This window comes from Lepus europaeus, chromosome 18 (genome assembly GCF_033115175.1).
Source record: "Lepus europaeus isolate LE1 chromosome 18, mLepTim1.pri, whole genome shotgun sequence".
NCBI classification, from domain to species: domain Eukaryota; kingdom Metazoa; phylum Chordata; class Mammalia; order Lagomorpha; family Leporidae; genus Lepus; species Lepus europaeus.
Genome location: NC_084844.1, coordinates 56356192 through 56380016, shown reverse-complemented (window position 1 = coordinate 56380016; position 23825 = coordinate 56356192). Strand labels below are relative to the sequence as shown.

The window sequence follows — 23825 nt, the reverse complement described above, 5'->3', positions numbered from 1 at the left end:
CAAGAACCAATATCATTGTCCCATACCAGCAGGGACCTACGTACCCAGGTCAGCACCTGCTTCCTCCCAGGGTGCAGGAAACTGGGGGGGGGGGGGGGGGGGGGCAGGACTTCAGCCCAGACGCCCTGTGCCTGAACCACTTTACCAAACACCTGCCCCCTCTTTGGCATTTATTTTGGCTGGCAGTTTGTTATAAGCTGAATTGCTCTTTTAAGTATTTATCTTTTCTTCTTGCTCATTTTTTAAACTTATCTCTTTTTTGTTAATCATTTGTAGGTTTACTACAATATGCTCAGGGACACATTCTTTTTGTTGCTCTTAATCAGGATTTTTTTTGTGCGCCTTAAGACAACAGACTTACGTTTTTCTTCAAATGTGTAAAAGAAAAGTTCAACCTCAAAGTCACCATTCTCCCTACTGTCTCCTTCAGGAACAGGTACTGGACAACACGTGGCACCTAGATATTCTGTCACCTGTCTCCCAACGTAACGATGCTGATGTTCTCATCACGTCTGCCTCATTATAGGTGGCAGCTTCAGATTTGATTTCAAGTTCACGAACTATCTCCAGTTTATTTCAAATATGCCTTAAAATTGTATAATTTTGTAAAGTTCTGTCTCGTTTTTCTTCAGTTCTATTCATTCTTTTTCATAGTCTGATTTTTGTTGTTGTTGAGGAATTATTTTGAAGTTAACTTAAAAAAAAAAAAAAAGGTTGAAAGGCAGAATTACAAAGAAAGAGAGAATGTGTGTGTGGGGGGAATCTTCCATCTATTTTCCCTAAGTGACCCCCACAGCAGGGCTGGGTCAGACCAGAGCCAGGGCCCAGGAACTTCATCTAGGTCCCCTACTTGGGTGGCAGGGGCCCAAGCACTTGGAGCATCCTCTGCTGCTTTCCCAGGAGCATCAGCAGAGAGCTGGATTGGAAACGGAGCAGCTGGAACTCAAACCAGTGCTCATATGGGATGCCAGCACTGCAGGCAGTGTCTCAACCTGCGGTGCAACACGCCAGCCCCTTGGGAGCTAATCCTTAAATTTCATTTTAAACAACTATGTATTTCTTCATATTTTGCTAATATTTTTAGTTCTTAGGGTTCTGATTTTTCGAATAATTTTAGGACAACGTATGCACACTGTCTTCCGGCGATTCTTTTTCTAGTTCACTTCCCTGTGAGCTCACAATCAGCATGGCTTGTCCCTCTGGGATTCCCTGGAGCTCTGACATCGAGAGCTTTCACCTCAGGCTTCTGCTAGGACCACAGGGACTTCAAGTGTCCTTCACCGGTTCCATGTTAATTTCTCCAAAGGGACTTGCCTGGCTGCCCACATAAAACACGTGCAGGGCAGGGCTTTTGATTTCTCACTGGTAGTGTTTCCTTCTTCCCCAGGCAAACCAGTCCCCTGTTAGAGTTCAGGTAGGCTCGGTGCTTCCACCTGGAATTCTAGTCCCCTTTTTGTGGATGAGGTCCTTCCCATATTTGGCACAAACCCACACGTGGTATCACCTTACCCAAGTAGCGTGTCATCTCCCAGAATGGCTGACCCCTCCATCAAACACTGAGCCAGTGTTGTCAAAGGCAACTTTTTCTGCAAAGGAAACAGGCAGTGTCAGCAAAATTACTTTCCATGGTCACCCACTTACTCTACATCAGCAATATAAGTCTAACACGTGCCCGGATAGCCTGTTGGTTGAGAAGTAAGCTGACTTTAAAAATATGTTCAAATCTAAAAATCCAGTTTTACAGATGTCAACAAAAGTCAGAAAATTAAAACTGAATTAAATTTGCCACCTTGGAAAATAAGCCTGAGGTTTTCAGGCTGTGTTTTAAAATAAATTAGGTCACCAAGAAGGGGAAAAAAAGAAAATTCCAAAAGGATGTTAGCAAAGGTTTGAGCAATGCATTGATTTTTTTTTTTTTTTTTAATCAATCTCTCTGGAAGAGTGTATCAGTCCTGTTCTAAATGAGGCAGCTTAAGGTGAAGAAAAAGAGAGAACATTGTTAAGAAATTAACACATGCAAAGGAAGCATCCAAATAAAGCCACAGTCCCAAGAAGATGTACAAATGGCCAAAAAACACTGGAAAAGAGGCTTATCTTTGTTAGTCATTAAGGAAATGCAAATCAAGGCCACAATGACAGATCACTTCACACACAACTGGGATGGCTATGATAACCATAATTTCAAAAAAAAGAAAAAAATACTGGTGAGTATGTAGAGAAGAGAAACCTCAGGCACTGCTAGTGACACCTCAGAAAAGTTTAACAATATCTCAGCAACTCAACAGGGCTACCGTACGGCACAGCAATGCCACACCCTGGTAGATACCAAAATAACTGCAAATAGATATTTAAACAGGAACGAGCCCATAAATATGAATAGCAGCACCTCTTACAGTAGGGAAAGGGGGTAAACAACCAAACCGCCATCAGTAGATGAAAGGATGAACAAAATGCTGAATACTATTCAGCCATAAAAGAGGAACGAAATCCTGCCACAAGCTACAGCACGGGTGAACCCAGAAGACACCATGCTCAGTGAAAACAATAAGACAGGCACAAAAGTCCACGTAGTATGTGATTCTGTTCACAGGAAATACCAGAATAAGCAAACCCATAGAGACAGAAAATAAATTTGTGGCTTCCTGGAGCTACGGGGTCGGGGGGAGAGGTGGGAATCCTTCACAGGTAAAGGATTTCCTTTTGGGGTGATGAAAACGTTCTGGAATTAGATATCCGTGACAGTTGCACAATACTGTGAATGAACTCAATGTAAAACCATCACACACTTTACAGCAGTAAGTTTCATGTATGGGGAAGGAGCAGCAAGCTGCTCCAAGGACACAGCACGACTCCCGCCTGAGCTAACAGCAACCAGCACACACAGGCCGACAGCAGACCCAAACAGGGCCAGAACTGCCAACCCATCCACCAGGACTTCTAGTCTACATGGCTACAAGGACATTCAAGTGGGAACGTGACCCAGGCTAGAGCTCAGAGAGTCTTCACTGTGATTCATTTGCTAGTCTAGTTGTTTATGGAGAGCAGGCTTTCCAACTGGGAGCTGGCATCACACCAGTGAGGAACAAAACCAGGCACTGCTCTCCAGGAACCTACTTCTCGTGGGAAAGACAGCACACATCAGCCTCTCCTGTTGTGTGCACCTCTTCATCTGGCTGTCCCTCTGTCTCTTGTATAATAGCCCTTACAAAAAACTGAGACGCACAGGTGACATGTTCTGTGAGCCATCCTAAGCAGGTCACTGGACCCAAGAAGAAGGCCGTGGGAACCCCTGATTTATGGCTGGTTGGGCAGAAGCTGCAGAGGCCAGGCTTTGTGACTGGCATCTGAAGTCAAGGGCAATCCTGTGGGACTGATCCCTTAATTTGTGGGGCCCTAGGCCAACTCCAGATGATAGCATCAGAACTGGATCACGCCGTAGGATACCCAGCTGATGTTCAGAGTTGGAGAATGGCTTGGTGTGGGGACCCCCTTCCTGGATCTGGTCACAGAGTGCTGTGTTTGGGTACAGTCAACCAAGTATGGGTTTTCACAGAAGCAGGTACAATACTCAAGTTGTTGCTTCACAGAGAGGGCAGGGCTTAAAGCATTGGCTCTCAACCGGGGGTGATGGCTGGGGGCATCTGGCAATGCCTAGAAACATTGTGGAGTCATTATGGGAGGGTCCTCCTGTCATGGAGTAGGTAGAGGCCACAGATGCTGCTAAACATCCTACAAGGCACAGGCTCAGAATGTCTCCGTTGCCAAAGCCAGGAAACCTGGTTTAATTTCCAAGTTCCTAAACCACCCCAATAACCAGTCAGTATCGGAGCTCTCTGAACACAGGGCAGTACAATCTTGGTACCAGTCAGCTCACATCAACAGAAGATTTCGGTTTCCCAAGGCCATGCACAGTCTCGTAATCTGCCTTTAAGGCAAGACTTCAGCTTTTCTTTTTTTTTTTTTTTTAAATTTTTGACAGGCAGAGTGGACAGTGAGAGAGAGAGAGAAAGGTCTTCCTTTTTGCCGTTGGTTCACTCTCCAATGGCCTGCCGCGGTAGGTGCGCTGCGGCCGGCGCACCGCGCTGTTCCGATGGCAGGAGCCAGGTGCTTCTCCTGGTCTCCCATGGGGTGCAGGGCCCAAGCACTTGGGCCATCCTCCACTGCACTCCCGGGCCACAGCAGAGAGCTGGCCTGGAAGAGGGGCAACCGGGACAGGATCAGTGCCCCGACCGGGACTAGAACCCGGTGTGCCGGCGCCGCAAGGCGGAGGATTAGCCTACTGAGCCACGGCGCCGGCTTAAGACTTCAGCTTTTCTAAATCCTTGTTCAAAATATGACGAAGGGGACAGACGTTTGGTACAGTAATTACCATCTGGGATATCCAAATTCGTTATCAGAGTGTCTAGGTTGGAGTCCCATTTACTCCCAATGTGAGCTTCCTGCTCGTTCACACCCTAAAAGGCAGAGGTGATGACTCAAGTACTTAGGCTCCTGTCCCCCATATGGGAGACTCCGACTGAGTTCTAGGATCCTGGCTTTGGGGCCTGACCCATCAGCTCTGGCTGTTGCATGCCAACAGGGGAGCAAATCAGTGGATAGACAATCTCTCTTCTCTCTCTCTCTCTCCCCCTACCTCTGTCTCTTTCTCTCTTTAAAACAAACAAAAATAACAATTTTATAAAAAATTAGCAAAGAAGCAAGAGAGGACCATGTATATCAAAGAGCAGAAGGGAATCAACGCCCTTTGGACAAGGATGAGTAGAGTTCTCCCCAGTGTGGACACAGTCTAGTCTGGTCCTGTCTGTGAGCTGAGTTGGAATGCTGTGCCCACACATGAGCAACGGACTCAAGGTTGAGATCTATAGAGCAAGGACAGCCAGCCACTGGAAGAGCTCAAAGTGCATCAGAGTCTTGGAGGGAGGTGAGAGCCAAGTACCCATTCTGCACAATTCAGACTGGAAGAGAGCTTGAAGTGACATGGCTCAAATGCCCTGCTCCCCAGCCTGGTACACAACACCACTGTCCTGTCACCTGTGCTCACAGCAGTGATTTTCAGGTGCTCATGGTGGCAAAGAGAGCAGGAAGTGGTAAAGTATCACAAAATGAGAAAAGCATTCCCTTTTCAATTGCTGTTTCATTCTCAAGTTTTTCACAACAGCTTTCTCTCCTTTTCTTTCTTATTCTCTATCATATCTATCTGCCTCTATCTACCTACCTACCTATATCAAAAGAGTGAATTCATTTCTGAGGGGTTGGCACTATAGCATAGTGGGTGAAGCCACTGCATGCTACACTGGCATCCACATGGGCACCAGTTCGTGTGCTGGCTGCTCCAATTCTGATCTGGCTCCCTGCTAATGGCCTGGGAAAAGCAGCAGAAGATGGTCCAACTATTTGGGCCCTTATACCCACTTGGAGACCTGGAAGAAGCTCCTAGCTTCAGTCTGGCCCAGATCAGCTCATGGCAACCATCTGGGGAGTGAGTCAGAGGATAGAAGATCTCTTTCTGTCTCTCCCTCTGTTTTTGTAACTCTGCCTTTCAAGTAAATAAACAAATCTTTATAAAAAATCTTAGTAGAATACATATGTACACAAGTAAAAGGTACTAGAGGGTTGAGAGCAAAAAGTCTCCTTCCCACCCTTGTCCCTCCCTCGACCACCTCGTTCCCTTCACCAGGGATCCTGACAGTGAACAGACTTCATGTTTCCTTCCAAAAGTATCTGAAGTAGATTCAATCACAGGTGTAGCATCCCAGTCTGAAAATCTGATATCTGAAAGCCTCCAAAAATCCAATTTTTTTTCAGCACTAATATGATGCTCAGAATTTCAAACAATGGAGCATTTTGGATTTAGGATTTTTGGATTTGAGATGATTAACAAACAAAGTCTATGCAAATCATCCAAGGTCTGAGAACACCTGAATCATGAAATACTTCTGGTTCCAAGCATTTCAGATGAGGGGTATTCAACCTGTGTGTGTGTGTGTCCATTTCAGGAGACATCTGCCCCCACGCAAGTTAGCAAACCACATATACCACTCTGTGCCTTGCTTTCCCTTTCAGTACAGACATCATTAAATCATTTCTTATCATTACCTACAGAGCTGCCCCATTCTTCCTTATGATTTAATGGCCACATACACCACTGAATGAGTATATTCACCCAAGTTCTCTATTGATGATGTAACTGTCACCATAGGAGCTGGTAAGGTGAATTGAAGTGCTTTGAGGGGAGAGGGTTAAATGGATAAAATGCAGTGGAGACTAATGATGAGGTTTTATTTGTGTAGCTGCTTTAAGAATCTAGAAATGAGAGGAGCCGACTTTGTGCACAGCAAGTTAAAGTGCTCACTGAGATGCCGGCATCCCACACTGGAATGCCACTTTGAGTCCCAGCTGCTCTGTTTCTGATCCAGCCTCCTGCTAATGTGCCTGGGAAGACAACAGAAGATGGCTCAAGTGCTTGGGATCCTGCTATCCATGTCAGAGAACAGGATGGAGTTCCTTGCTCCTGACATTAGCCTGGCCCACCCCTGGCTGTTGCAGCCTTTTGGAAAGTAAACCAACAAATGGTAGATCAATCTGTCTATTGCTCTGCTTTTCAAATATGTAAATAAATATTTTCAAAAAGAATCTAGAATTGAGAAGGAAGCCATCAAATGACAAGAGGAAGAAACGGATGAAGGTGGGAAAGCTTCATGACAAAGAGGAGTATGGGCAAAACACCAGCATCAGTGAAGAAGATGTGAAGGGACTAGAACTCAAAACAGACTGCAAACTGCTCCTGTTTGTGAAGGGGAAACTGAGGGCTCCCTACATGCCAGGAGTGTAGCAGTCTCAGACAGTGCAATGTACAGACATCGCTCATGTCCATGATGTGTTTGTCTTTCACTAAGGGACCATTTGTTCCTCCCCACACTTTGTTCATCCCCTCTCCAAGTGCATGGACATCAAAGATTAAACTGTCCCAAGGTCTAGAAAAGCTGCTGAAATTTCTTTCTATCTGCTGCCAAGGATCAGACAGAGCTAGTGATGATGCTTAGTGAATCTTAGTGCCCATGACGGCTGGTGATTTTTCAGGATCAAAGAGAAGCTGTTAAAATAAGCTGTTTCCTGGCTATAGAGTTCAGACAGAATCTTATGAATTCAGAGAAAGCAAGCCAGAAAGTCGGAGTTTGGATGCAGTTGGGGCAACACATCTAAGATGGCTGTTCTCTCCAGAAAGACACTGGGCGGAAGCAACGTGACTTATAGGCAGACTCAGAGACAAAAAGTCTCGTACCAATATCTGTTCCTTCACACACACACACACACACACACACACATACACACACACCCCTGCTCTCAGATCCTTTAGCTCTGAGAACTGCTCTCTATTGTGCTCTGGTTCCAAGCCCAGGCAACCAGCTCTTCTGTGACTGACAGCCCAAAAGGTACAACTCATGCTTGTGGCTCAGGGCTCCAGAGTTCTCAGTAGCTGCTTCAGCTTAGCGGCAGGACAACCCGGAAGCAGCAGGTTACATTACATCTCTTTAATGTTTACTGGAGGTAAGCCTGGGGCATTCCCATGCGTTATTGCCAAGAACTCTCTGACAACTCTGCTGGGTGGGGAACTGTTATTGTTACTACCATTTTCCAAATGAAGAAATTAAAGCTCGTGGAGTAATTAACCACTGCCCAAGGTCAGGCAAAATTTGGAAGGCATGGAGCTGGGCTTCACCCTTGGGTAGTCAGATTCCAGAGTTTCACCTCAGAATCATCATGCTAAATGGCTGGTTATAGAATAGCAGAGACTCAAATTGGAATGCAAGTGTGTTAGGCGGGTTTCGTGTCTCAAATACTCATGAACCATCCATTCACTGCATAGATCTATTTTTATCCTTGCCTATCATGTGTCTGGCTGTACTCGGGACACTGAGAAAGCTGCTGATGGAGAGATGAAGTTCCCGCTCCTGAGAGCTCATATATCAGTGATAGAAGTGAATGAACAGTGATGTCAAATGACACAGAGGTAAATTGAGGATGAGAAATCAAAAATATTAAGTGGCTGAGAAAGCCTGAGGTGACACCTGAACCCAGAAGCCAAAAGTGAGGAGACGCTGGCCTGAAATGCTGAGTCGAGCTTTCCATATGGTGGCTGCAGCAGGTGCAGAAGATCCAGGAGGGAGACAGTTGGCCTTGTTCAGCACACGTCAGCAGGGCTGGAGAGGGATGACTGATGGGGACCACAGTAAGAGCTGAGCTCGGGGATGCAGGCAGAAGACACATCACTAGGGCCCAAGGGCCCAGGAAAGGAGTTTGGATCTTCCTCTACAATGGGACTTCATGGTGGGATTTAGACGAGAGAGTGATATTATTTGACTTCCATGTTAAACACAAGTTGAGCATCCCTAATCTGAAAACCCCAAAATTCTCCAAAATCTGAAACTTTTTGACCCCTAACGTGAAGTCCTAAATGGAAAATTCCACACCTGACCTCACTCAATGGGTTGCAGGCAAAATGCAAGCCAAAACTTACCCAAAAACAATGTAGGCATATGAACAACCTGGTATAAAATTATATTCAAACTACGTGTATAAGGCGTGATTTAAACATAAATGAATTTCGTGTTTAGGTGTGGGTCTCGTCACCAAGACATCCCACTGTGTAAGTGCAAATGTTCTAAAATCTGGAACACTTTTGACGCCACGCATTTTGGATAAGGGACAGTCAACCTGTATTCAGAAAGAAGCTGGTGCTAGGAAGAAAATAAGGCACAGGGACAGAGCATGCAGGGTAAGTGTCCACACTGCAGCAGCAGGTGGGAGGGGGTGCTGGGGTGCACTACATGCAGACTACAGAGGTAGACAAACAGAGAGGAGGGTCAGGGAGACCATCAGAACACATATCGAAATCCATCCAACCCAGAGCAAACATGCAGATTTTCAATTCAAGGAAGGGGAAAGGAAAAAAGTCCTTAAACTGCATATTCTTTACAATAAAGCTAAGTGAACGCCCAGGGAGATCTGGGGAGTGAGGCTCAGGAGGGAAATACGGTTCCAAGCCTGTTTATTCCAGGGCTGTTAAGTGGAATCACAATCAGACAATGCCTGTGATTACTGGTGTAGGTTAAATACAAAGACATTACAGCTTTGGAGAACAGGCTCTCCTCATTGTCTTGTTATGGTGAAGACAATGTCCAAGGGCCTTTATAAGGCACTTGTAACCAAGGCAAAATCATTTTTCCTCCCATGGGCTCTTAAGATACCATTGAGGCAAATGGACTTGGTGAATAAACCAAACCAGGGAATGTGTGCATCAGGAATAAAGCTTCCTGCAGGTGACAGCCCAAGCAAGGCCCTGCTATCCTCCTGGCTGCCCACTCTGGGGAGGTCAAGGACAAGGTCCTTTCCTGCCTGGGGTAGGCAGGGTTGCTGCAGCTGGGGCTAACCAGTAAGAACAGTGGGAAGGTTGTGATCTCAGAGACACCCAGCATGGGCTGCTTGGTGGCTTCACGGATATCTAAATGGCCCCAGTGTGCAGTGTGCGGCAGCACAGGGCGGAGGCACTTACGGAGCGCTTGTCGGCCTCTGCCCCTTGCTGGCCCTGCAGACACGCGGTGAGCTTCTTGTGCGTGCTGTGTGACACCTGCTTCACCAGCTCCAGGCGCTTCTCCACCTGCAGACAGAGGAGTGGGTGGTGCCACCGCTTGAGGGCAAAGTCATCCGGACAACATGACCCAGCCCTCCGCAGAGACAAAGACTTCCGGGCGACACTGCAGGGAGGGCAATCGCTGGCTCTGGGACTCACCTGAGAAGCTTTTAATAAAATGACTTGAAATCTCTCCTGAAAACCTCACCTAAACCAGTACCACTGTCCCTCAGTGTCACAGAGGACTGGCTGAGGACTCCCACAGGTACTAACATCCTTGGCTGCTCAATTCCCTTAGAGCAGAGGGTTAAGACACTGCCTGTGACACCAGCATCTCATATAAGTGCTGGTTTGAATCTCAGTTGCTCCACTTCCAATCGAGCCCCCTGCTAATGCTCCTGGGAAAGCAGTGAAAGATGGCCCAAGTCCATGGGTTCCTGCTACCCATGGGGAGATCTGGATGGAGTTCCAGGCTCCTGGCTTTCGCCTGGACCAGCCCTGACTGTTGCAGCCATTTGAAAAGTGAACTAGTAGATGGAAGATATATGTCTCCCTCTTTCCCTTTCTCTACTAAATAAATAAATAAATAGTTTATTTATTTGAGAGGCAGAGTTACAGACAGAGAGAGGGAGAGACAGAAAGGTCTTCATCCATTGGTTCACTACCCAAATGGCCAGGAGCTTCATCTAGCTCTCTCACGTGGTTGCAGGGGCCAAGCACTTGGGCCATCCTCTGCTGCTTTCCCAGGTGCATTAGCAGGGAGCTGGATAGAAGTGAAGCAGCCGGGACACGAATTGGTATCCATATGGGATGCCGGTGCCACAGGTGGAGACTCAGCCTACAACACCACAGCACTGGCTCCCAATAAGCAAATCTTTTAAAAAGCCATAATATTTGCATATAACTTACACACATTTTTCTACATACTTTACATCACTTCTAGATGACTTATAAGACCTAATGCAATGTCAACCCTCTGTAAATAGTTAGACTGTATTGTTTTAGTACTAATGACAGGGGAAAAAAGTCTGTACAAGTTCGCTTCAGACGCTGTACTACCTTTCATCTGAAGTTGGCCAAATCCATAAACATGGATCCATACATACAGAGGGCTGACTGTGTTCAAAATGCAAGATGGGAAAAGACAGTAAGTTGGATCTCTGAAGAGTTTGCGTGAGGAGCAGGTGGAACAGCTTGGCATCAGAGATGGTTTCGTTTGAAAAGGGGAAACATCCTTGCTGACTAGGTCAACCTTACCTGAAGGAGATCTTCGCTCAGAACTTCAGTCTTTTCTGCCCTAAAAAGAAAATTGAAAAACACACCAGTAAGAAAACTGAGGACACAGTCTCCCAGCTACTCCCCACCCTGTCCGCTCACTGCAGCCCTAGGGAAGCAGGTTTATGTGGGAGCTTAAATGACCAGGGCACCTGCAAACAAGATGCTCTAGATTGTGCAGGGCTGGGGAACCTTTATTCTGCCAAGGGCCATTTGGATATTTATAATGAAATCTGTGGACCATACAAAATGATCAATTTAAAAATTAGCCAGAGGCCAGAACTGTGGCGTAGCAGGTAAAGCTGCCATCTGCAGTGCCAGCATCCCATATGGGCACCAGTTTGAGTCCTGGCTGCTCCATTTCCATCCAGCTCTCTGCTATGGCCTGGAAAAGCAGTAGAAGATGGCCCAAGTCTTTGGGCCCCTGTACCCATGTGGAAGACCCGGAGGAGGCTCCTTGGCTCCTGGCTTTGGATTGGCACAGCTCTGGCCATTGCGGCCATTTGGTGAGTAAACCAGCAGATAGAAGACCTCTTTCTCTCTCTGCCTCTCTGTAAATCTGCCTTTCAAATAAATAAATAAATAAATAAATATTTAAAAAAAAATTAGCCTGCTATAGATTTACTGAATTTCAATCCAGCCACCTGTGGTTGCCTTGGCAGGGCTGGACCAAATGAATTCATGGCCTAATATGGCCCACGGGCCGGACGTTCCCCAACTCTGAGGATTTTCTGTTACAGGTTGGAACCTGGATCAGACACACACAATGAATGCTTCCTTTGTTCCCAGACATATATATTTAAGTAACATTATTGAGTAAGTTTTACGATCCATGCCCCTTGGCTTCCCCCAAGCCAGTGAGCAAAAGGAGCAGAAATCTTAGAAAGGATCAATAACCAGCCAGCACAGAAACAGTATGGTATAGACAACTATGGCAAACACGTCCACCAAAGCCTCACAGAATAGGGCTGCTGGGTCCATGAGAGAGTGGGGGGCTTGAGCCTGAGATGGCCACATTCAAAGACCTTGGATGCTGGAACCGGGAAGATGGACTGAACATATTTGATCAATCCTCCTGTTAACACAACTGAAGGGCCAGAGCTATTTACAGACACAACATCAGAAGCCTGCAAAGGAGAAAGAAGGCAGACTGGCTAGGAAACCCAGACCCGGACTTAAGGAACCAGAAACCTAAAACATCCATAAGCATTGCCCCCAACAAAAGTTTGGCCTCTGTAGCTAGCCAAAGCATCAAGAAAGGGGTCATTTAGTAAGACAATTTTTAGACAACTACCACCCACTGCAGCCAAAACCACAGGAAACTCTTGTCCTACTCCATCAATGCTAGCAAAAGCTGAAGAGGGAGCCCGGATTTCTACCCCTGCCAGGTTTAACAAGGCACCCAACCCCCATTCCTCATGAGAGAAGGTGGTATAGGGACAGCTATCACTGCTGGGCAGTGACAGAAGACATCATATGGGTGGTCTGTACATGCATTTATTTTTATTTTTTGACAGGCAGAGTGGACAGTGAGAGAGAGAGAGAAAGGTCTTCCTTTTTCCATTGGCTCACTCCCCAATGGCTGCTGCGGCCGGCCCACTGTGCCGATCTGGAGCCAGAAGCCAGGTGCTTCTCCTGGTCTCCCATGCGGGTGCAGGGCCCAAGCACTTGGGCCATCCTCCACTGCACTCCCTGGCCACAGCAGAGAGCTGGACTGGAAGAGGAGCAACCGGGACAGAATCCAGCGCCCCGACCGGGACTAGAACCCGGTGTGCTGGCGCAGGATTAGCCTACTGAGCTGCGACACCGGCCTGTACATCCACTCTTACCTGGTGACAATGAGGCAGCCATCCTGCTCTCTCTGAGGCCCACTGGACAGTCAGGACTTTGCCAATGCCTGGAAGTAAGAAGGCCATCCTTTCCACTGTTATCAGTGGAGGCCCAGGAAAGCGACGAGGAGGCTCTCCAAGCTCTCCTAGCCAGGGAGGTGTCACTGGTGGGCCAGCAGGGAGCCTGCAGTTCCACTCCCATTGGAGCAGTAACAGGGAGCGCCTCCCACTCCAAGGCAGGCTGGGGGTGTCACTGAGGGTTAAGGGAGGCATCTGGACTGCTACCCCACTTAGCAGGGGCAAAGCAGCACAGTCTCTTCTCCTACTGGAGCAGCATCCAAGAATACCTGCCAGAAGTCAAAGTGTAAGTGAGATTCAGAGTCTCACATTACTGATCATGTCAGGATTTCAACAAAACTTAACATATAAAGAACTAGGAAAAACTCTCATTGAATTAAAAAAATAATAGGGGCTGGCGTGGCGCAGCAGTTTAGGCAGCTGCCTACAATGCTGGTTATGCTGGTTTGAGTCCCCGCTGTTCCACTTTCAATCCAGCTCTCTGCTATGGCCTGGGAAAGCAGTAGAAGATGACCCAAGTCCTTGGGCACCTGCACCCATGAGGGAGACCTGGATGGAGTCCCAGGCTCCTGGCTTCAGCCTGACCCAGCTCCAGCTGTTGCGGCCATTTGGGGAGTGAATCAGCAGATGGAGGATCTCTCTCTTTCTCTATCTCCCTCTCTCTGCAACTTTGATTTTCAAATAAATAAATGAATAAATAAATAAATAAATAAATAAAGTGGGGGGGGGCAGCACTGTGGCACAGTTGGTTAATACCCTGCCTGCGGTGCTGGCATCCTATATGGGCACCAATTCTAGTTCTGGCTTCTCCTCCTCCAATCCATCTCCCAGCTATGGCCTGGGAAAGCAGTGGAAGATGGCCCAAGTGCTCGGGCCCCTGCACCTGCGTGGAAGACCCCAAAGAAGCTCCTGGATCTTGGCTTTGGATCAGCCCATCTCTGGCTGTTGTTGCCATTTGGGGAGTGAACCAGTGGATGGAAGACCTTTCTCTCTATCTCTCCCTTTCACTGTTTGTAACTCTTCCTCTCCAATAAATAAATAAAAATCTTTTTTTAAATAATTTCAATTAAAAATTACACTCACCAAGAATCAGAAAATAATTGAATTTAAAAAAACCAATAGGGGCCGGCATTGTGGTTAAGTTGCTACCTGTGACGCTGGCAACCCACGAGTGCTGGTTTGCATCCCATCTGCTCCATTTCTGATCCAGCTCCACACTAATGAGCTTGGGAAAGCAGCAGAAGATGGCCCAAGTACATGATCCCCTGCACCTATATGGGATACCAGGAGGGAGTTCTAGGCTCCTGGCTTTGGCCTGGACCAGCCCTAGCCATCATGGGCACTAGGGAAATAGACCAGTGGATGGACAATCTGTCTCTTTGTCTCTCCCTCTAATTCTTTCAATAAATAAAATGCATCTTTTTCTTAAATTAGTAGATGCCTATTAGGATTCTTTGACAAAGACTCTCTAATGTACAGTTATGAACGTATTTAAATGAATAAAAAAGAGTCTCATACAAGAAACAGAAGATATAAAGAAGAAATACATGAAAATGTTAGAGCTGAAAAACACCAGAATCAAAATTTGAAAATCTCAGGGGATGGGTTCAATGGCCAAATGGAGGGGACAGAAAAAAAGAACCAGTGAGCTGGAAGCAAGCACAATGGAAATTTCCCAGTCTGAATAACAACGAAAATAGACCAACTCAACCAATGGACCAACATAAAAAGCTTCAGGGGCCTGTGGGACTATCACAAAAGATCAAATATTTATGTCATCAGAGTCCCATAAAAAGAAAAAGAATATATGCTAAAAAAAAATTCAAAGAAGTAATAGCTAAAAACTTCCCAAATTTGCCAAAAGATACAAACTCTCACATTTAAAAAGTTGAGCAAACCCCAAAGAAGATAAACACAAAGAAATCTTCACCAAGACTCACCACAGACAACTTTCTGAAAACTAGAGACAAATCTTGAAGGCAGAGATAAAGAATGGATACTATAGGAGAAGCAAATTAGAATGCCTGCAAACTTCTCATGGAAAGCCCAGAGACCAGAAGGAAGGGGCACACCACTAGTAAGTGTTGGAAGGAAACAAGTATCAACCTAGAATCCTGTGTCCAGAGGCTGGCGACATGGTGCAGTGGGTTAAGCTGGTTTAAGGTCCAGCTGCTCTGCTTCTGAGTTACCTTCCTGCTTCTGTTTTTGTTTGTTTGTTTTTAAGATTTATTTGTTTATTTGAAAGGCAGAGCTAGAGAGAGAGAAAGAGAGATCTTCCAACCCCTGGTTTATTCCCCAAATGGCTGTAATGGAGCTACTCAGAAGGCAGGAGCTTCCTCTGGGTCTCCCACAAGGGTGCAGGAGCCCAAACACTTCAGCCACCTTCTGTTGCTTTTCCAGGCACATTAGCAGAGAGCTGGATCAGAAGCAGAGCAATTGGGACTAGAACTGGTGCCCAGATAGGATGCGGGCACCACAGGTGGTGGCTTTACCCGCTATGCCACAGTGCCAGCCCCCTACCTTCCTGTCAATGCACCTGGGAAGGCACTGAAAGATGGCCCAAGTGCTTTTACCCTTGCCACCCAGGTGGTTGACCAGGATGGAGTTCCTAAGTTCCTAGCTCCTGGCTTTGGCCTGGCCCAGCCTTGGCTGTTGTGGCCTTTTGGGGAGTGAACCAATGGATGGAAGACGTCTCTCTCACTCTCTTTCTGTCTCTGTCAATCTGCCTTTCAAATAAACAAATAAATAAATAAGAACCCTGGCCTACTTTTACATCACATGTAAAAATTAATTCATAAACATATCACAGACTACAATAAAAAACATAAAATTATAAAGTTTCTGGAGAAAATATCTGTGGCCTTGGTATAAGTAATGGGTTCTTAGATATGACATCAAAAGCATGATTCACAAAAGAAAAAAAAATGTGAAGCAGACTCCCTCAAAATTGAAAGCTTTTGCTCTGTGAAAGATACTATTAAAAGATGCAAAGACAACCTACAAAGAGAGATGAAATATTTGAAAATCACATATACGATAAAAGAACTGTATCCAAAATATGTCCAGAACTCTCAAACTCAACAGTGAGAAAAAAATTCTATTAAAAAGCCAGCCAAAAAATTCTGAATAGAAACTTTAGCAAAGAAGATAAAGGAAATAAGCATTAGAAAAGATGACCAACATTTGTATGCATAAAGGTAATAAAAATTAATAGAAAAATGAGATGCAAGTATTAGAACAGCCACACACACACACACACCCATATGGACTAACGGTGCTCTCACATATTGCTGGCGATTGGGCAGTACAAAATGCGATCGTCACTGCAGGAAGCAGTCTGACAGTGCGCAGCTGATTAGAAACTTCCACATACAATGGCCATGACTTGGCAAAGCTACTGCAGAGAAATGAAAATGTATGCTTAAAACACACACACACACACACACACAAAACCCCTTGTGAATGTTCATAAGGCTTTATTTGTAAAACTCAAAATATGCCAGCAACCCAAATGCCATGCAATAGGTGAACTGGTGAACCAACAGCAGGATTTCTGTACGACAGGCTACCGAGCAATGACTAGGAATGGGGTATTGGCATCACGCTCCATGTGAAACACCACTCTCAGAAGGCTACAGCCACACCGATCCCATCTCCACGCCATTCTGGAAAAGCTAAAGCCATGGCGACAGCAACTGGATAGAGGGTTGACTACAGAGGGTTGGCACGAGGTCAGAGAATTGTTCTATATTTCGTCTATGGTGATTATACAAATCCATACGTGCATTAAAATTCATAAAAACCTACAAAAAAGGAAAAATTTTTAATTATATAAATTTGAAGAATCAAAAAAAATTTTTTTCAAAGACAGAGCTGAGATACTAGAAAGCAACACCGCGTAAGACAAGGAGGAGAGGTGCCTGCAGTTAAGTATTCTGAGCTCCATGTGCTGCAAGACGAAGAGAAATGTTCCAAAGAGTTCACTGAAAATTAAAAATATGTCCGCAAGTTATTGACTCTGTTACCTGAAATTATTCCAAAGTCCTAGTATTGCTGTTTAGAGAATTCAAAATAATAATTTAAATTTTTTAATAAGCTACATTTTCAAGGTATTCAAGGGTATCACTAAAAGAGCACCAATAGAGTATACGCAGACAAAATAATAAAACTCAATGACTGAAAACAAGGGGGAAAATGGCAGTGAGTAAAGTAATAAAGAAAATAAAGTGGGGCTGGCGTTGTGGCCTATTGTGTTTATCCACCACCTGTAACGTCAGCATCCCATATGGGCACTGGTTTAAGTCCCACTTCTTATCCAGCTCCCTACTAACATGTCTGGGAAAGCAATGGAAGATGGCCCAAGTGCTTGGGCCCCTGAACCCACATGAGAGACCTGGAAGAAGCTGCTGGCTCCTGGCTTCAGTCTGGCCCAGCACTGTCCACCGTGGCCATTTGGGGGGTGAACGAGCAGACTGGAAGATCTCTCTGTTTCTCCCTATCTTTGTAACTCTCCATTTCAAATAAATAAATCTTAAAAAACAGAAAATGTAGCAAGCACAAAGTAAACAGCAGACAAAAATTCAAATATATCACAAAATACAAATGGACTAAATGCTCTAGTTAAAAGATCGAAATGAGGGGTTGGCTCTGTGGCAAGTGGGTTAAGCCATGGCCTGGAGTGCTGACAAACCATATGAGCATCGGTTCGAGTCCCAGCTGTTCTGCTTCCAACATTCTTGCTAATGCAGTTGAGAAGGCAGTGGTAGATGGCCCAAATACTTTGCCCTCTGCCACCTAAGTGGGAGATTCAGATGGAATTCCTCGCTCCTGGCTTCAGCCTGGCACAGACCTGGCTGTTGTGGCCATTTGGGGAATGAGCCAGTATATAAAGATCTCTACCTGTCTTTCCCTCTATCTGTGTAACTCTGCCTTTCAAATAAATAAAACTTTTTAAAAAATAAATAAAAGCTCAAGATGTTCAATTTAGATATAAAAAAATTAACTCCATGCTAATAACTGTATCTAAAACATAAAAATTCAGGACTTTTGGGGCCGGCGCTGTGGCTCAGTGGGTTCGAGACCCAGCTGCTCCACTTCCAATCTAGCTCTCTGCTACAGCCTGGGAAAGCAGTAGAAGATGGCCTAAGTCCTTGGGCCCCTGAACCCACATGGGAGACCCGGAAGAAGCTCCTGGTTCCTGGCTTCGGAGTGAACCATCAGATGGAAGTCCTCTCTCTCTGCCTCTCTTCTATCTCTGTGTAACTCTGACTTTAAAATCAATCAATAAATTTTTTTTTTTAAAAAGTCAGGACGTTTGAACATGAAAAGAGATAAGAAAAATCAGCAACAGCTTATTTTCAATTAGAAGAGATATTGAGTAGGTAAAACATTATAAGGGCGTGGGCATTTGGCATAGTGGTTAAAATGCTGCCTGGGGCATCCACATCCCACATAGGAATGCCTGGGTTCAAATCCTGGCTCCGCTTCCAATCTATGCTTCTGGCTAATGCACAGTCTGGGTCCCTGGCACCCACACAGGAGACCTGGAATGAGATCCAGGCTCCTGACTTCAACCTGACCTAGCCCCAGATACTGTGGCCTTTTGGTAAACTGGTAAATAGAAGATCTTTCTCTACCTCCCTCCTTCATTCACTCTCTCCCTCTTAAAGAAAATGAAAACTAAAATTTAAAAAATGCTAAGCACATTATAAGGGAAGGCTCACAATGTAATGATTTTTTAAAATTTTGACAGAGCTAGATAGTGAGAGAGAGAGAGAGAGAGAGAGAGAGAGAGAGAGAGAAAGGTCTTCCTTCCGTTGGTTCACCCCCAAAATGGCAGCTATAGCCGGAGCTACGACAATACAAAGCCAGGAGCCAGGTGCTTTCTCCTGGTCTCCCGTGCAGGTGCAGGGGCCCAAGGGCTTGGCCCATCCTCCACTGCCTTCCTGGGCCACAGCAGAGAGCTGGACTGGGAAGAGGAGCAACCAGGATTAGAACCCGGTGTCCATATAGGATGACGGCACTGCAGGCGGAGGATTAACCAAGTGAGCCATGGCACTGGCCCCACAATGTAATGATACAGAAGTTTAACTATCAAGAACTTATGAGAAAATATGAACTCGGGTATGCTTGACTAGAATCACAAAATACATGAACCAGGACCAGCATTAATGGTTCATGGTTCATGTGGTGTAGTAGGTAAAGCCACCACCTGCGACACTGTCATCCCACATGGGCACTAACTCCTGTCCCAGCTGTTGTACTTCCAATCCAGCTCCCTGCCATAGGAAATCTTCTCATGCCAATGGCCTGGAAAAAGCATCAGAAGATGGCCCGAGTGTTTGGGCCCTTGCCACCCACATGGGAGACCTGGGTGGAGGACCTGGCCCAGTCCTGGCTGTTGCAGCCATCTTTCAAATAAATAAATCTTTTAAAAAAAATACATGAACTCAAACTGAAAGAATGTCAAGGAAGCCAAGCAAATTGCATCATAATGGAAGATTTCATTATTCCTCTTGTTAATGAGCAGTAAAGCAAAAAAAAAAAAAAAAAAAGGGGGGGGGCGGGGTGCAGCACTGTGGCACAGCAGGTTAATCTTCTGCCTGCAGTGCTGGTATCCCACATGGGTGCCCGTTCTAGTCCCGGCTGCTTCACTTCCAATCCAGCTCTCTGCTATGGCCTGGGAAAGCAGTGGGAGACAGCCCAAGTCCTTAGGTCCCTGCACCTACGTGGGAGACCTGAATGAAGCTGTGGCTTCAGATCAGCTCAGCTCTGGCCATTGTGGCCATTTGGGGAGTGAACCAGTGGACAAAACACCTTTCTCTCTGTCTCTCCCTCTCACTGTCTATAACTCTACCTCTCAAATAAATAAAAATAAAAAAAATTAGTAAAGATACAGAGATATTGAAAAATATGGTAGCAAGATTCAATAGCCATAAATGAACTCTGAATCTAATCTTAAAGAATAGAAAATCTTCTCATGCAAGCCAGGTTTCATTTCCAAAATAAACCACTTATTAAGCCTGCAAAGCACAGCTCAACAAATATCCAAGGGCAAATGTCTCACAGATAATGTTTTCTGATCCCAAAGAAATTGGGTTGAAATAAATAACAAATGTTTTAAAAATTAGAACTTCGAGGGTGTTGGCACCGTGGCACAGTGGGTAAAGCTGCAGCCTGTGACACCGGCATCCCACATGGGTGCCAGTTTGAGTCCCTGCTGCTGCACTTCCAATCTAGCTTCCTGCTAATGTGCCTAGGAAAGCAGCAGAAGATGGTCCAAGTGCTTGGGCCCCTGCACCCACATGGGAGATCTGAATAAAGCTCCTGGCTTCAGCCTGGCCCAACCTGCAGACATCTGAGGAATGAACCACCAAATGGAAAATTTCTCTCTGTCTTTGTCTCTCTATCTCTCTAATTCTGACTTTCAAATAAGTAAGTCCAAAAAAAAAAATTAAAATAATGAAACTTTGAAACACTTTAAAATAATTCATGGGTCAAAAAGAATGGCTGTTAGACATTTAAAATATTTAGAATTAAAAATTACACATCAAATGATAGCAAAGTGATACTCAGGAAAAAATAGGAACTTAATTGCTTAGATTAGAAGAGTGGTTGAAAATACTTGAAAAGTAGAAAAGTATAAACAGATTAAACTCCAATAAATAAGAAGAAAATAATACACTTGATCTTAGCCAAAAGGCAGAGAAGCAATGAGAAGAAAGTAAAAAAAGAAGGAATCAGTAAACATGTAAGTCAATTCTTTGAAATGACTAAAAAACGAGCAAACCTCTACAATATTTACTCAGGAAAAAATGAGAGAAGGAGCAGATTAATAATAGGAATTTTTTTTTAAAGGTTTTAAGGAAAACTATGCTTATGAAATGGGCAACAGATTTTTTTTTTTTTTTTTTTTGACAGGCAGAGTGGATAGTGAGAGAGAGAGAGAGACAGAGAGAAAGGTCTTCCTTTTTGCCGCTGGTTCACCCTCCAATGGCCGCTGCGGCCGGCGCATCACGCTGATCCAACGCCAGGAGCCAGGTGCTTCTCCTGGTCTCCCATGCGGGTGCAGGGCCCAAGCACTTGGGCCATCCTTCACTGCCTTCCCGGGCCATAGCAGAGAGCTGGCCTGGAAGAGGGGCAACCGGGATAGAATCTGGCGCCCCAACCGGGACTAGAACCCGGTGTGCCGGCGCCACAAGGCGGAGGATTAGCCTGTTAAGCCACGGTGCCGGCCAATAATAGGAATTATTCATAGAATATAAACATGCTGCCTAGATTAAAAAGATAGATGAAACTTATGAACAATATTATTTGAACATTTAGACAAAGCAGTTAAATACTTACAAAAATAAAAGCTTGACTCAAGAATAAATAGGAAGTTTGAACAGATCTATAAACATTAAAGAAATTAAACCAGTAATTAAACATATTTTCCAAAAACAAAATAGGAAACCAGGATGTTTTTCAGGTAAATTTTCAAGAAATGTTTCCTTCCAACCTCACACAAATTCTCTAAAAAAGAAGCACCACAGTGCAACTCATACTAGGAGACACCAAAACCAGAAAAGGACAGCACAAGGGAAATTATAGACCATTCTCATATATTAACAATGACAGAAAATGCTAAACAACATAAATTAGCACATTATGAGCACGTTAGATTAATTGCTAGAATCTAAGAGTTTTTTAGAAACCCGTAAGTGTAATTAATCACATTGACAAATTAGGGAATTAAACCAAGGCTCTCTCAAAATGCAGACAAGGTACTTATAATTCAATGCCTGCTGATGAAAAAAATACAAAGAAATTTCTTCACTTGACTTTTAAAAGTATCTATAAAATACTATTCTTAGTGGGAACAAGTTTAAAATATTTCCTTTATAATCAAGAAAAGGACAAGGGTTACCACTATCATTGTCTACCCAGCTCCAATAAGCAAGAAAAAGAAGATCCAGACCTAACATTATTAGATAATTGTGTGTTTTTCCACAAGGAAAATCCAAAGTAATCGACAGAAATTATTATAAATAATGAAAGTTTAGAAGCGTGACTGGATGTCAGATCAGTACAACAAAATTAATATATCCAGTAAATACTCAGAAAACTTCATTTTAAAAAAGAATTTAACAAAGCAAAGAAACTTGGAATAACTTTAAGAAATGATGGGCAATATCTCTATGGAGAAAAATTTAAAAACTAGTGAAAGACATGAACGGCAAATATATGTATTTATGCACGGGAAATTTAATTGTTGTAAAGATGTTAGTTCTCTTTGTATCAACATGATCTCAATCAAAATCTTCAAAAGGACTTTAAAAGAAAATTTAACCAGCTGAATTTAAAATGTGCATGGAGGGGTGGGTGTCGAGGTGCAGCAGATGAGCCCCTGCTTAGGACACCCACACCTGACACTGGAGACTCAGTTCAAGTCTGGGCTACCCTGTTTCCAATCCAGTTTCCTGTTAAGGCATCCTGGGAAGCAGCAGATGACGGATCCAGTACTTGGGTCCCTGCCACCCCCATGGCAGACCTGGATGGAGTTACCAACTCTCGCAGCTCCTGGCTTTGGCACAGCCCAGTCCTGGCTATTGCGGACATCTAGGAAGTAAAACAGTAGACGGAAGATCAATCACCCCCCCCCCCACACACACACACAATCACCTTCATTTCTCTCTTTATGTCATTCTGCCTTTCAAGTAGCTGAAAATAAACATTTTTTAAATGAAAAAATTTTAAAGATATTTTTATATTCAGTTGAAAGGCAGAGTCACAAAGAAAGGGCAGGTTTGGGGGGAAGAGAGAGAAACTTCCACCCACTGGTTCACTCCCCAGATGGCTGCAACAGCCAGCTGAGCGGATCCAAAACCAGGAGCCAGGAGTTTTTCTGGGTCTCCCATGTGGTGGCAGGGGCCTGAGCGCTTGGGCCATCCTCTGCTTTTCCAGGCACATTAGCAGGAAGCTGGACTGGAAGTAGAGAAGCCTTGACTAGAATCCCAGGCGGTGGCTTAACCTGCTATGCCACAATGCCAGCCCCCAAATAAACATTTTTTAAATAAAATTTACATAGTGGCGTGGGGATGGGAGTTGACCTAGTTGCTGGAATGCCAGCATTCCATGTCTGATTACCTGGGTTTGAGTCTCACTTCTACTCATGCTAATACAACTTTGAGAGGCAACAGGTGATGGTTCAATGTCTGGGTTCCTGTCACCCACCTGGGAGACCTGGACTGAGTGACTAGCTTGCAGTTCCAACCTGACTTATCCCTGGTTGTTGCAAGCATTTGGGGAGTGAACCAGTAGATGGAAGGCCTCTCTCTCTGCCTCCACTCCTCTCTTTCTCTGTAACTCTGCCTTAAATAAAATAAATCCTTAAAAAATGATAAAAAAAAAAAAAGTTGGACAGTGGAAAAAGATAGATGAAGAAAACAGAACTGAAGGACTGACAACCACACAAAGAATTTCTATCAATTAAAGAGAAGAAAAAAAAAAATCACCTCTACAGTAAAAGGGCTAAATACAAGCATTTTTAAAAGAGTAAATTGTAATGAAATTATGGTCAACTTCACTGGTCATGAGAAATACGCAAATTAAAACTGCAAAGAAATACCATCATATACCTTCAACTGTGGCCAAAATGTAGAGGTCTGACCATTACACATGGCAGATATGGGTAAGGGACCAGTACTGCAGCATAGCAGGTAAAGCTGCTGCTTGCAGCACTGGCATCTCATATGGATGCCGGTTCGAGTCCTGGCTGCTCCACTTCTGATCCAGCGTCTCTCCTATGGCCTGGGAAAGCAGTAGAAAATGACCCAAGTCCTTGGGCCCCTACACCTGTGTGGGAGACCTGGAAGAAGCTCCTGGCTTTGGATCAGCACAGCTCTGGCCGTTGCAGTCAACTGGGGAGTGAACCAGAAGATGGAAAACCTCTCTGTCTCTCTGCCTCTCTTCTCTCTCTGTGTAACTTTGACTTTCAAATAAATAAATCTTAAAAAAAAAAAAGATATGGG

At 44.8% G+C, this 23825-nt stretch overlaps 1 protein-coding gene across 4 annotated transcripts in view; it reads right to left on the bottom strand.

The window, feature by feature from the left end:
- The window catches only part of ARHGAP44 (Rho GTPase activating protein 44), a 180501-nt gene that overhangs the window by 81952 nt on the left and 74724 nt on the right, over positions 1-23825 (bottom strand). For all 4 annotated transcript variants that reach the window (XM_062175507.1, XM_062175511.1, XM_062175509.1 and 1 more), the window contains exons 2-4: positions 10889-10928; positions 9554-9658; positions 1510-1586 (exon numbers count right to left, since the gene is read on the bottom strand). In XM_062175507.1, the coding sequence (XP_062031491.1) occupies positions 1510-1586; positions 9554-9658; positions 10889-10928 (222 nt within the window). The remainder of the gene's footprint in view (positions 1-1509; positions 1587-9553; positions 9659-10888; positions 10929-23825) is intronic.